Here is a 15,076-nt window from a genome sequence, read left to right on the forward strand (position 1 = left end):
AATCAAAACTTTTACTACTCCTTATGAAATATATCCAGTCCATCCGAATAGAAGTGAAATAAGGTCCTAGGCTACAATTTTTTGATCTTCTTGTTTGATTTTTCTTTAAATCAGGGAATTGGTTGTGAGTATCGACATAGTGAAATCGCCAGGCTCAATACGAGATACTACTGGTACTAGTTTACTGGAATTGTATTGATCTTACATGTGGTTTTTAACGTCTTGTGAGCTCGTATTCTTTTTAATAAGTCCATGTCGATTATGGGATTGATATATCATGAACGAATTGGATTTTTTTTACATGTTTTGGAAATTTTATAATTGAATTGTATTGAATTATAACTTTAAAAGACAATTCTGCATGCACACAACTTGAAAGACATCATGACATGGTAGTATATTTGGAGCAGCTACTTGACCCTTTCATGATGCCTTTCGAGTTGCGAAAGAGATGAGAGGTGAATGTGTTGTTTGAGATTTCATTATATTTGATCATCTGTTGGAAAATCTTTAACCACAGTGATTAAACGAATAAATTATTATATTCCATTTATATAAAATAATTACAGCTTTGTTGGTGACTTTCAACAATGATACTTAGTTCATCTTAGTAGTATTTGTCAACTATGCATTTCTAACAAAACTTAGTTATGATGGAAATTAGAAGAGAGAAGCGAAAAATGAAATTCGAGATCGGAAAGGAATTTGGGGTTTATAATGAAATTGAGGACTATGTTATATATTTTAAAAGTTGGGGGACCTAAATGCAAGTACCTGAAAAGTTTAGTGATCATATTACAAATGTACTAACGGCAGTGTCACGTCGGGGACCATAATGCAAACGGACTAAATGTTGGGGGACTGTATTACAGTTTTAAAAGTTAGGGGACTGTATTGCAAGTTTTAAAAGTTGGGAGACCTAAATGAAAACTTTACAAAAGTTCATTGACCATTACTATACTTTACCCTATAATTAAATCTAAAAGAATTAAATTATATCAAAACCCATCAAATTAGATTTAGATTGTTATAACAGTATTTACAGTAAGTGAGGCGAGATAAAGGTAAATTTAGGATGTAAAAAGAAGTATATTAAAAAATTAAAATTACCAAACGACAACCTTTAAAATTTCCCGACACAAGCCTCCCCGTATCGTCCTCCTCATGTCCTTGACCCCTACCCTCTCTTCCCTTCAAGTTTCCAACGGAGCAGGAAATTAAAAAAGGTATTTTTGAAACCCTAAACTTAACTTAAAGATTAATTTATACTTGAATAACGGGATTTTTAGTTAGCTGCTATATGCTATATTTCATTTTATGTTTAGGATCTTACCGCCTATTACTGTTTCATCTCATATTCTATGTGTAGACTTGTTGAGAAGGATGGTTTTCATTTTAAAGCTTCCGGTTTAGCGGAAATAGGGGACCGTAACCGCTGCTATCTGCGGCTGCGATCCGCTGCTAACGATGTAAAATTTGTTCATCTTTAGCGGTGCATGGCGGCACTACCGCGAAATAGCGCGGCGGCGCTACACTCTCGTTATTTTGAAACTCAATTTAAAATAATAATAATGAAAGCTGTTCGGGTTTGTCTTCATTTATGGCCCTAATGTAGTATTTCTTATTTATGGCAATGAACAGAAAACATGGAATTCATCTAGCAAAACTCTGACTATCTGCTCTTATGTCTCTTTGGTCGTTGAGAAAATTTAACAAATAGAAATTAGTAGAAAACGAAGATCGAATCTTGCTGATTTTGTTGTAGTATCAATGATGGTTAAAATTTGAGTAGTTTTGATGTGAATTTATAATTTCTATATGGGGGAAGTTCTCTCACATAGGTCTTGGTTTTGCAGGAGAAGATGAAAGTCAAGCTGCTACGTATCCTTGTCGTGAATTATAATATTATTTTTTTACCCCTTCAAAATCTTCTTCTGTCAAAACTTTTCTTACTCGAACCTGTTGCAACTTAGATATTATGTTTACATTGGTTTTAACAGAATTATTCATGACATCCTGTGACCAAACTCTAAGGTCGTCAATGCCATTGCCAGATCTTTCAAGAGAATGGTTGTCATGAATTTTTTATGGGTCTTTCATGTTAATCTTGATTAAATGATTTATTTCAAGTGTTGGATGCAGCTATGTGTCCAACGTGTATAAGTTCAACTTTGCAAGTTTGTTTCTTCTTTTTAAAATGTAGTTGGGGGATCCTTGGATTGTCGTATCTTTATACTCATGTTGAGAAATTTGTCAAATGTGGTATTTAAAGAAAACTGAAGAGTCAAAGTGTGGTTTATGTTTTTTTCTTGTATATACCTTCGATTTATGGCAAAAAACATTTTTTATGTTCGGCTTCAACCTTCTAAAATTTTGTTTATCATGCATGGGGAAGTAAGTAATGCTTGCAGCTTGCTTTTTGCTTGATTGATATCATATGTGGGTTAAATGGTACGAAGCTATGTTACTCAAACACTGGTATTACGTAAGTGTTGGTTTTGTATGTGCCCTACATAGTTATGCTCAATTTTTCATTTTAAAAGTTTTTTTTTCTCATGTATTTAGAGGGTCATATTCCCACATCCATGATGGACATGGGTATTTCAAGCAAAATAAAGAGTCGGACTTGCTTGTGTTTAAATATGACATTTGTTTTTTACTAGAAGAAGCAGTTTTCACTTGACCTATTTCTCTTCCTCTATCTTTTGTCTATAAACAGAGTAAGCTCTCTTTACCAATTGCATCTCAATTTAATTACTAAAAATAGATCGTGTTTTTTTGTTGGGTTTTCCTTGTTTTTTAATGATGAAAATCTCTTAACTATTGTCATTTTGATGACAGATGGCATGCTGTTGCTTCATGGACTTGGGATGCCCAAGATGAGACCTGTGGAATTTGTAGGATGGCTTTCGATGGTTGCTGTTCTGATTGTAAACTCCCTGGGGATGATTGCCCACTGAGTGAGTATTTACTTTGAGTTTTCATATTTGGCGGTACTGTTACGATAGTTTCTCATATTGTTGAGTCGTTATTTAGTTCCTTAATGGATTTTCTATGAGATGCTGTGCTTGTTAATAGTTCTTACCTTTTGGTTCTTGAGGACTATGTTACTATGTGTTAGTGTCTCCTATTCCTTTTTCCTTTAAGGAAAAAAAAAAAAAATCTGAGGACAGTTCTACTAAATTTGCTAAACAGCATTCATGTTAAATATATAAAAGTCTAGTTGCCTTTCTTTGAATACTTCATTAATATATAACCTTTTAGGAATTACTATAATTTTTAAGAGATTATAGCACCTTGTTGATCAAGAGCTCTTTTATTTTGATTCTTCATTATGGTTGATTTACGTGTGTCCAATACTCATATTTGGCTCATTTGAGTATGAAGATAACCCTCTTAATATATGGAAAACATATAAAGAAATTGAACAAATCCGTGTTGGACACATGTCTATACTTGAGACTCACACCCAAGTCCGAGGAGAATAGATCAAATGAAAGAGACACAGATTTGAAATTTATACGTGGATTTGATAGCAGGCAGTAATGCTCAATGGGGAACCTGCTACATGGTTTGCTTATATAATGATAGATCATATATATGATATATCGTCAAATATGACGCATATTTGTCTCCAATTTTACTTCAACTCTTTATTTTTCTTTTTGGAAGTATTCATATTTGACATATATCCAAGGATACATCATACAAATATAGTATGTAACCCACTAAAAATTCTCCAAAATACATGAAATTTGAAAAACTTAGAAAAAATGGACATGCTTGTTTTGATACTTTCTCCCAACTCCAAGTAACATATATTATCTCTACCTCCTCCATTATTTCATTTCTATATCATTGGTTGCTTATTTTATTCTATCTGTATATGTTTGGAGTTCATCACTTCATTATCTTGAACAAGTGTTTCTTTATGTTTGCCGTTTCCTCAACAATGATTATTGGTTGTTCAATTGCAGTTTGGGGTGCATGCAACCATGCTTTCCATCTTCATTGCATCCTGAAATGGGTGAACTCACAGACTGCTCAAGCACATTGTCCAATGTGCCGTCGGGAGTGGCAGTTTAAAGGATGACCACCCAATGCATTCATCGATGCTTATGTTGCAGGTGTTAAAACATGTACTTAACTCTTCTCCTTTTGATCTACATATACTCAATTCAAACTCCCTCCCTTTAGGCAAATGGCTATTACTCTGACTCTTGGAATATAAATTCAAAATACACACTGGACCAACTGCTTGAATTGAGAATAAATGGTTTGTTTAATCAACAATTTATGGCATGGAGGTATTTTTGTGATATAATATCTTGTTTTTTTATCAACACTTAAATTGTATTAGAACAAGTGTGATTTATCAATTATCAGTTGGCTTAACAAGAAGAGATGTTAGATCCTTTAAGTAAAGTCGAAAGTTCGAATTTTGGTCTTGTGAACAGAGAAAATTAGGTTGGGAGGACTTATACAGTACTCGATAAAGGATTAATCGACTCATAGTGTAGTTTTAAGATTGGAGAAATTATCTACACCACCTAAAACTCCACATATAGGGATCTATCTATATGCATTTGGATGTTCCTTTGCTTACATTTGTTGTCTCTGTCTTGTTGCATGAAGATAAAATACCAAATTTATGGTCTTTCTTTTGTTTGGTTTGAAACCAAAAACAAACAAAACGATGTTTTGTAATCACTTTGGAGAGATTTCTTGCCGTTCCCACATTTACCCCACTATGAAACAAAACTGAGGCCTTTGTTTTGTCTTTGTTAGGGCATGCTTGGCTCCTTCTAACCTTTAGGAATATGTTAAAGGTAACAATAAAAAATAAAAATGTCTTTAAAGAGGCCTGCCTTTAGATTCCTGTCCACTTAATGTCATGACAAAAGTTATCAAGTTAGTGTAAACTTTTTTTTTATATGAAATATACTACGATTTTTTTAATTATATTCAAATGACATTTTTATCATTTAACTGATAAAAAATATAATATGATCGTCAAACTTTATCAAATTACTGTAAAATAATTACCATAATGTTATAATAAATATAATATTTTATTTAATGATGAAAATATTTTTTTTAAATATAATTCAACGACTTATGATATATTTTATTTTATTTTATTTCTTTTTAGAATAGAAAAGATAAAATAAATGTTTCTTTGGGCTAAAATTTATTTTACTAATTTTTAGTGTATTAATATTAAAATATAAAAAAATGAGAATCGAGACACTTCATCAAAATCAGTTAATATTTGATAACCAGACAAATTGATTTTTTTTGTTTTGATAAATCTTGATGAATATAAGGTAGTATATGTTCAAAAAATTTTAACCATTTGACAATGAACACCTATATTTCTATATATGCGGTGCTTGAAATCAAAATCTCAAGAGATAATAATAAATCATTGAACCATTGAGATCGTTTGGTTCGTACTGTTTTTAAATTAATTCATATTGGTACCGATATATTTGGATGTATTATTTGAATATTTTATATAAAGTATATCTAGATTCAAATATACTTCAATTAAGATAAGAGCATTAAAAAAAATTAAATTACAAAAAGGATCGTATAGATCGTCAACAACGATTTGAAACACATCCAAACGATCAAAACATGTAAAACATTATTTCTATTTTGTATTGTATTTTAATTTTTTTATCATATTTCAAAAAAATGTAATACAATTAATTCAAAAAAAAATGTAATACAAAATAAAATGTAGGGTTGATGGTAGAGAAAAGAAAAAGGTAAAAAATAAGGATGTAAAAGACAAAAGCGAAGTAGAAAAGAGAAACAAATAGTCTCCGCATTGTAGGTTATTATTTTGTTGAATCATTAGAATATTAAAAATTATAAAATAATCATTTGATTATTCGTTATATTATAAACTCATTATTTTTATATGAGCTGGACGTTAACTTGCTGATTGAGATATGATAAAATCTAATTTCATAATCTCAAAAGTTATTATATCTCAACCACCATATTAACGTTCAACTCAGAGGACTATTAATTTTCTAACGAAAAATGACGAGTTTGGAACATAATGAATAGTCGGACGACCATCTTGTAACTTTTAATAGTTAAGAGACTAACCAAAGTAACACCCTATAGTCGGAAAATTATTTTATAACTTTTAATAATCGAGAGATTTAAAAATATAGTAATATGTAGTCTTGGGACCATTTGTGTACTTCACCCAAAAAGAAAAGGCTCAGTTCTAGATAAAATGGTAAACTACTCCAATGGTCATCAATGTTTAGGTAAGTTTTGTTTTCACTACTGATGTTTCAAAAGTCACAAATCGATCACTAATGGTATCGTTTGTTACAAATTGGTCACTCGCAGTTAACATGCGTGACGAAAAACACACGTAGAGTACACACGTGGAGTGTTAACAGCCGTTAACAGGCTTACCTGTATGGTATAATTACACAAATAGTCCATATTATTTATATATTCTTTCAATTCGATCATAATTTTAATAAATTAAAATAAATTTACCTACGAATCAAGAGGTGACACATGTCACTCTCTGGTTGGAATAAAATAAAGCAACAAAGAAGCAAGTGGGGGGATTCAAACATAAGACTCTTCAGGAAGTAATGCAAGCCAAGCCATTGAACCAAAGCAACCATTTGACATATTTTGGACAACAAATAGTATATAACTTGTATATTAGTATGTAAATGATTCACTCAAAATTAATATGATATATATCTTAGATTTTAAAATTATATCTTTATTTTTGTTTTAACTTATTAATTTTTTATTTTTGTCTTAATTTGTTAAATATATTTTGTTTTTATTTTAATGTAAAAATATATATTTTATCATTATCATCAATTAAAAATATATATTTTACTCTTATTTTCATTTAAAATATATATACTATTTTTATATATTTTTAAAAGTTAAGATAATAATAAAATGTATTTTTAATTTAAAATAAGAATAAAATATATTTTTAAGTAAAGATAAGAATACAATATTATATATATTTTTAATTTAAAATAAGAGTAAAACATATATTTTATATTAAATTAATAATAAAATATTTAAATATGTTTCAAGTTAAGATATTTAAAAAAAATATTTTTAAGTGATGATAAAGATAAAATATATATTTTTACATTAAAATAAAAATAAAATATATTTAATAAATTAAGACAAAAAATAAAAATATTTAATAAGTTAAAACAAAAATAAAGAGATAATTTTAAAATTTAAGATATATAACATATTATTAATTTTGAGTAAAACATTTACATACTAAGATACAAGATATATACCATTTGTTGTTCAAAATATGTCAAATGGTTGCCTCGGCTCAATAGTTCGAATCCCTCTACTTGCTTCTTTGTTGCTTTATTTTATTCCAACCAGAGGGAACCCTTTGGTTGGTAGAAATAAATATATTAAATTAAAAATAAATTAAAATAAATTTAATATTCCAATCAAATGATAACATGTGTCATGATAGGTGTGTAACCAATGACATATAACACCTCCTAATTCGTAGGTAAATTTATTTTAATTTATTAAAACTATGATCAAATTGAAAGAATATATAAATAATATAGATTATTTGTGTAATTATAGCATCCATGTATGCCTATTAACGAATGTTAATAGTTCATGTGTATTTTTCATTACGCCTGTTAACGGTGAGTGACTAATTTGTAACAAACGATAACATTAATAATTTATTTGTAACTTTTGAAACATTAGTAGTGAAAACAAAAACTTACCCAAAAATTAGTGACCATTTGAGTAGTTTACCCTAGATAAAATTCCATATTCCACTCATAGAGGGAGCGACAACAAATCATGAAACGACAAATTCTTGTTTTGCCCATTGTTGTTGCAATGACCAAAACCAAGCATTTTCCCTTCCTTTTTCATAACTCTAAGCTTAGAGCTTTTAATTCGGATTCTGAAACCCCTTTCTTGATTCTCACAAAAGAACCCAGAATGACGATCAACTGCAAAACCCATTAAGGGTTTGGCTCAGCCCTTCTTCTTAATTTACTTAGCTTCTATACTTTTATCCTTCTTTTCCGATGAATTCTGGGTACTGTTGAGTTCATGGAAATCTGAATCTTGCATAAGAAGCTTTGAGCTTTGTATTTTAATGGTGCCAATGTCCCAAGACGAATCATCGCCTCTTCAAGTTTTCTCCATGATCTCACTCTCACCTAACTTAGGATCACCGTATCCATGGCTTAGAAAGCTGAAATCTGAAGAAATGGGTTTGTATTTGATCCATTTGTTGCTAACTTGTGCTAATCACGTGGCGAATGGTAGCCTCGAGAATGCAAATATCACGCTGGAGCAAATATCCCAACTTGCTTCTCCTGTGGGCGATACAATGCAACGAATCGCTGCGTACTTCACCGAGGCGCTTGCGGATCGAATCCATAAAACCTAGCCTGGTCTCCACAAGGCCTTTAATTCCATTAGTGTGACTTTCGTTTCGGAACAAATCCTCGTTCGGAAGCTGTTTCTTGAGATGTTCCCCTTTCTGAAGGTGGCGTTTGTTCTTACTAACCAAGCTATAATCGAAGCGATGAAAGGCGAGAAGATGGTTCATATCTGAATACAGCTGAGCCTATGCAGTGGATCGCACTTATTCAAGCTTTGAGTGCTAGGCCTGAAGGGCCGCCACATTTGAGGATTACGGGGATCCATCAACAGAAAGAAGTTTTGGATCAAATGGCTCATAGATTGACTGAAGAAGCTGAGAAATTGGATATCCCGTTTCAGTTTAATCCCATCCCATGCTTAGCAAACTAGAAGATCTTGACATCGATAATTTGCGTGTTAAAACCGGGGAGGCTCTGGCAATCAGCTCTGTTCTCCAACTGCATTCCCTTTTGGCTTCCAACGATGAACTCGTCCGGAATAAGTCGACATTAGCATCGAAGAAATTGAATGGAATTCACATGTAAAGATCCCTCTAAATGAACCAGAACACCCAAGGAGAGTTGCTCGAGAAAGATGCGGTTAATGCATGTAGTCCTAGCCCAGATTCCGCCTCATCATCACCGCTATCTTCATAGGCGTCGGCTAAGGTAGATAGCTTTCTTAATGCATTGTGGGGTTTGTCTCCTAAACTCATGGTCATAACAGAACAAGATTCTAATCACAACGGATCTGCTATGATGGAAAGGCTATTGGAGTTTCTTTACTCGTACGCAGCCTTGTTCGATAGTTTGGATGGAGTTCGACAGTCTCGAAAGCGATGTTGGAGAGACTTGAACTCGAAAAGATGCGTTTCGGGAATGAAATAAAGAACATAATATCATGCGAGGGAGTTGAGAGGAAGGAGAGACACTAAAAGCTGGAGAAGTGGATTCAAAGGCTCGATTTAGCCGGCTTCGGAAACGTTCCTTTGAGCTGCTACGGGATGTTGCAGGCAAGGAGATTACTGCAAGGTTATAACTGTGACGGGTATAAAATGATGGAGCAGAACGGATGCGTCGTGAATTGCTGGTAAGACCGACTACTGTTCTCGGTATGGGCTTGGACGTGTAGGAAGTAGTAAACTTCATATGAAAACGTGTAGAACTTCCTTGTATATGTGCTTTCATTTTCAGCTTGCTAATTGATTCTAAATTGGACGCTTAACATTATTATTAAAACAGAGGAACGAAGCTTACATCAGGTAGGACTGAGCACACACCGCTGAAACTATGATAAGTTTCAACTTATTTTACATGTTATACACACACACACACATATATATATCACCATCTTTTTCTGCAGATATTTGATGAAATTTGTTCACTTGGGGGACCCAAACCAGGGTCTCCTTGGTGAGAAAATGGCAAACGGGAACAGTTCCAGGCTTAACTTTTAAGAATCTGAAAAGAAAAGTGATCAGGGCTCCAAGCTGATGTATCTTCGTGACAGATAGCCAATAGTTTAGCCTTCCCTGACCCGTCGGCGATCACCAACGGAACAGTATAGGCCGTTGTTTTCTTGATTGAATGACATAACAACACAGCATATGCATATTTCATTTTGTGGCACACCATCTTCGTTCCCCCCACCTTTTTCGTTTCCCCAACGTGTTGGAGTTTAGTGTGCGTTGCATGGTTTTGCATGGTCTGGGTGTTTGGCACGTCTTCTGTTAAGAGTTTGTTAAAGAGTTGTTTTGAGTTGGTTATCAGTCTTGACTTGTGACTGTAGACTTGTATATATAAATTCCTTTTGTGTGACTTTGAAAAATACTCATAATTCTAATAAAAGTTTCTGAGAAGTTTTCCTTTCCTCTTTGTTATGATCACTCTTATGATAGTTGTTTGGCTATCTTAACATGGTATCATTTGCCATGTCCTGGTGGTTCGTTGTCCGCTGTGTGTTTTGTTGAGCTGATTCTTGTCTGTTGCGATTTGTAGAGTTTCAACGGTTCTCATCTGTTGCAGTTTTCAATCAAGCGCTTGAGCAAGATGAATCAGATCTGGTGTGTTGTTTCTTGTTTTGATTCTCTTTCGACTAATGCTTGGTTTCTTTCTGTTCTGATTTGTTTACGAGGTCTACATGTTGATTGCAAACATGTTTGTCTCGCGTTGATTCATTGGTAGATGAGCAAACTAGTAATTGTTTAGTGGTTGACTATTTATGGTTTTTTTTTTGTTTGTTGTGGTGAGAGGCATGGTTGATCCGCAGATTGTCTCTCCGGTGAATTCCATCGGGAATTACTTGGTTCTTTCTCCTAGTTTATCAAGTGTTCAACATATTCCTAAACATGACACTGTTAAACTTGCTGAAAATACTTATTTGCTTTGGAAGCATCAAGTGTCTCTTATTATTGATGGTTATGGTTTAGTGAAATATATTACTCCTGATAGTGTTGTTCCGAGTTAGTGGATCACGAATGAGTTTGGTCAGATTGAGGAGAATCCTACCTTTGTTGTGTATAGACAACAAGATAAATTTCTAGCATCTTGGTTATTGACGAAGATTAGTGCGAATGTTCTACCTCATCTTACGGGTATTACGTCTTCACTTACTATTTGGAATGCAATAACACGGTTGTTTGGAGCTAGATCTAATGCTAAAATTTTTGCACTTTGACATAGTCTCTCAACAAAAGGTTGGTTCATATTTGAGTGAGTATTTGGCGAAAGTGAAGTCTATATGTGATATGTTGAATGCGGCTAGGTATGTTGTTATCGAGCAAGAGCAGGTCAGTGTTGTGCTTGCTGGGTTATCCATGGAGTTTGAGTCAAATATTGCCATTGCATCTCGTGAAGTCTTGTATATGTGCTTACTAATATGCTTCTCGATTGTGAGGCTGAGCAAAAGTTTTTCTTAGCGATGGTATTTCGGCTGATATGACAGTTCATTCAAGTGATACTCGTGTTGGTGATGTGCCTGCAAAGATTTCCTCCGAAGGTGGTCATTCTGAGAAACAATCTTCTCAAATGAGAGGGCAGCAAGGTAGCGGTTATCATGGTCAAGGTCAAGGAAGATTTAATGGCTCAAATCAACTTCAATGTCAGTTGTGCGGCAAATTTGGTCATACTATTCAAAAGTGCTATCATCGGTTTGACAGGGATTTTATTGGGGTCGTTACTAGTGATGTTTCGAATGGTGACGGTTGGAAGCGGTCGTTGGGTTTGAGTGTTGATAGTCACTCGTATCCCAATAGAGTGCAAGCTTACACTCATTTTGTGGCTTATCATTACTCTACTTATCCGGCTGGTTTGGTATACCCAGCTTCTCTTTATTATGGAGTTCCAGGTATGTCAGCTTCCTTTTACCATGGGTTTCCTTATTTGTCTGGTTTGATGGCGTATCCATTTGTTGCGATGCCGTTTGGACCCTCACCTGCTGATACCCATTTTAGTTCGTCTACTGTGACTACACCATCGACATCATTTGTTTCTGCCTTACCCGGTGCTTCTTCGGTTGTGCCAACTCAGTCTAAGTTTGTTGATGCTCTTTGGTATCATGAAACTGGTACAACTCATCATGTCTCGAATGATCTTTCGGTGTTTGACTCAGGTATTGCCTACACAGGTAATAATACACTTCTTATGGGTAATGGTAAGGGTGTTACGATTACTCATATTGGTCAAGGTTGCTTGCAGTATAGTTTCAAGCCTTTGATTTTGCAAAATATGCTCCACGTTCCTGACATTAAGAATAAATTGTTGTTTGTCTCTCAATTCACGCGTGATAATAATGTGTTTCTCGAGTTTCACCCTTTTGAATGTTTTGTGAAGGATGCTCAGACTCGGACCATTCTGTTGTGAGTGAAGCTCACGGATGAAGGGTTGTATCATTTGCTTCCATGTGTGGAAAAGGAACCTCGTTGTCTTGTGAATAATATGTCAAAATCGCAAACTCTCTTGGACCTGTGGCATAGACGTTTAAGTTATTATTCTATTAAGACTGTGAAGGTTGTTATGAAATCTTATAATGTGTTTTCTGATGCAAATAATTTGTCCCAAGTTTGTACAGTTTGTTTGTAAGGCAAGACTCACAAGCTGCCGTTTTGTAATTCATTGACTGAATATACAACACCTTTTCAATTGGTTGTATCTGATGTGTGGGGGCCAACACCCTTTACTTCTTTTGATGGTTTTGCGTATCATGTGCCATTTATTGACGTTTTTAGCAGACATATTTAGCTTTATATACTTGAGCGTAAATCTGAAGTGGGGCAATTTTTTTTTAAAAATTTTATAAGATGGTTGAGGTTCAGTTTGGATAGAAAATCAAAGCTGTTCAAAGTGACGGTGGCAGTGGCAGTGAATATCAGGTACTTTATGGGTGGTTTCTTACTCATGGGATTCAACATCGGATTTCATGTCCGAATACGTCGGAGCAGAATGGAAAGGCTGAGAGAAAACACATGCATGTGGTTGAAATGGGATTAACTCTGCTGGCTTAAGCAAATTTGCCTCTGAAGTTTTGGAGCTATGCGTTTACATCGGTGGTTTATTTGATAAACCGGTTGCCAACTGATATGCTAGCTGGTAAATCTCCATTTGAAGTGTTTTATCAAACATCACCTTATTATTCTGATTTGAGAGTGTTTGGTTGTGCATGCTTTCCGTTTCTACGGCCTTTTAATTGGCACAAGTTGAGGTTTCGATCTTGAAAATACGTGTTTCTTAGGTACAACTCGTCTCATAAGGGTTATAAATGCTTGGATGATAATGATCGGATATTTATCCCTCGTCATGTAATTTTTTATGGGACCGTTTTTCTGTATAACGTTTTCAAGATTATTAGTAAGCATGGTGATGAGCATGGGGTTTCTAATGGAATGTTGCATGTGGTGGTTGTTTCGCAAGATATGTATCCGGTTGACAGGGGTGTTGATGAAGTGCGTTTGACTCCAGTCCAAGCTGTGTGTGATGTTTTATCTGCTGATGAACGAGTGTCTTTACCCACTCCGAATGTTGTACCTGGCCAAGAGTTGACTAGTGGTGTTAATGAAGTTTTCATGCAAGAATAACGAGGTCCTATTTTACCTGTTAATGTAAGAGATGATGTGGTTGCTTTGGGCAGAGTGCATGATAATATTTTAATTGCTGGTGATAATAATGCTTTTGTACCAGAGGAGCATGAGATGGTTTTACCTAGAGGTCAAAGGGAGTCGTGTTCACGTGAGGTCTTGACTGAGCAGGAGCCAGCTGCCTCGGCTAGACAGGTGCCTTTTGCTTTGGACAATGTGCTTGTTTTGTGCTATCTTCAAAATGAGGTTGCGGGGCTCTTATTATTCCACCGATTGAAGATACGTATCATAGTGTTGATTTACCAGCTGCTTCGACTAGACAGGTGCCTTTTGCTTTGGACAATGTGCATGTTTTGTGCTATCTTCAAAATGAGGTTGCGGCCTTGCGGGGCTCTTATTATTCCACCGATTGAAGATACGTGTCATAGTGTTGATTTACCAGCTGCTTCGAGTGATACGTGTATTAATGTTCATCCCATGCTCACTAGAAGTAAAAGTTGAATTTGGAAACCAAAAATTTTCAGGTTGCGAGTTCTGATCGAGAGCCTCGAAATATAAATGAAGCTTTATTGTATCCTCATTGGAAGGCTGTTGCGCAAGCAGAATACGATGCTTTGGTTCGGAATGAGACCTTGTCGCTCGTTTATCTTTCCGTTAATCGGCTAGCAGTCGTTTGCAAGTGGTTGTTTAAGGTGAAGAGAAATGCAGATGGCTCCGTAGCCAGGTATAAAGCTCGTTTTATAGCAAAGGGGTTTCTTTAGCAATTTGGTGTTAATTTTTATGAAGTTTTCAGTCCTATAGTTAAGTCTTCCACGGTACGCGTTATTCTTTCGCTTGCTCTGACTCGTGGTTGGAAGTTACGACAAGTTGATATTAATAATGCATTTTAAATGGGATTTTTACTGAGGAAGTGTATATGACTCAGCTGCCAGGTTACGAGCGGAGTAATGGTAATCTTGTTTGTAAACTTCACAAGGTCATTTATGGGCTTAAACAAGCTCCTAGAGCTTGGTTTAAGCGACTCCGAGGGTATTTGGAATCCGAGGGTTTTGTTTTAGCAAAATCTGATTATCTCTTTATGTTCACAAATCGACTTCTAGTGTAATATATTTGTTGGTGTATGTTGACGATATTATTCTCACTGGGAATATTGTTGATGAAGTGCAACTATTTATTGACAAGTTGAACAAACAATTTTCGTTAAAAGATCTTGGCTCTTTAAGTTATTTTTTGGGGGTCGAGGTCTGTTATGAAGCAGGCGTTATTGTGTTGTGCTAACGGAAATATATTGGTGACTTGTTACAGCGAAGTGGTTTTGTTGGTGCTAAGGGTCTTCCTACACCCATAGTGTCAAATTGTAAGTTGTCGGTTAAGGATGGGTCTCCTTTTGAAGATCCTGCTCACTACAGAAGTATAATTGGTGTCTTGCATTATGTAGTCATTACTCGGCCTTATGTGGCGTTTGCTGTCAACCGAGTGTGTCAATTCATGCAGGCTCCTCTTGATGCTCACTTTCAAGCTGTGAAACGGATCCTGCGTTATCTCTAGAGTACTATTGATTTTGGTTTGCGC

The 15,076-nt window shown here is 34.8% G+C and overlaps 2 protein-coding genes and 1 pseudogene across 2 annotated transcripts; all 3 read left to right on the forward strand.

The window, feature by feature from the left end:
- The first annotated feature begins 1,361 nt into the window (after positions 1 to 1,361).
- On the forward strand, positions 1,362 to 4,264 carry LOC120162349 (anaphase-promoting complex subunit 11-like). Its single transcript, XM_039172510.1, has 4 exons — positions 1,362 to 1,469; positions 1,829 to 1,881; positions 2,842 to 2,960; positions 3,978 to 4,264. The coding sequence occupies exons 1-4, from the start codon at positions 1,362 to 1,364 to the stop codon at positions 4,091 to 4,093; spliced, it is 396 nt and encodes a 131-aa protein (XP_039028441.1). The 3' UTR covers positions 4,094 to 4,264.
- A 3,878-nt stretch (positions 4,265 to 8,142) lies between these two features.
- Positions 8,143 to 9,571, forward strand: LOC120161641 (annotated as a pseudogene).
- A 667-nt stretch (positions 9,572 to 10,238) lies between these two features.
- LOC120161643 lies at positions 10,239 to 12,543 on the forward strand. The gene is made up of 2 exons (XM_039171858.1): positions 10,239 to 12,057; positions 12,264 to 12,543. The coding sequence occupies exons 1-2, from the start codon at positions 11,370 to 11,372 to the stop codon at positions 12,308 to 12,310; spliced, it is 735 nt and encodes a 244-aa protein (XP_039027789.1). The 5' UTR covers positions 10,239 to 11,369; the 3' UTR covers positions 12,311 to 12,543.
- The last annotated feature ends 2,533 nt before the right edge of the window (positions 12,544 to 15,076 follow it).

This window comes from Hibiscus syriacus, unplaced genomic scaffold, assembly GCF_006381635.1.
Source record: "Hibiscus syriacus cultivar Baekdansim isolate YM2019G1 unplaced genomic scaffold, ASM638163v2 tig00111402_pilon, whole genome shotgun sequence".
In the NCBI taxonomy this organism is placed as follows: domain Eukaryota; kingdom Viridiplantae; phylum Streptophyta; class Magnoliopsida; order Malvales; family Malvaceae; genus Hibiscus; species Hibiscus syriacus.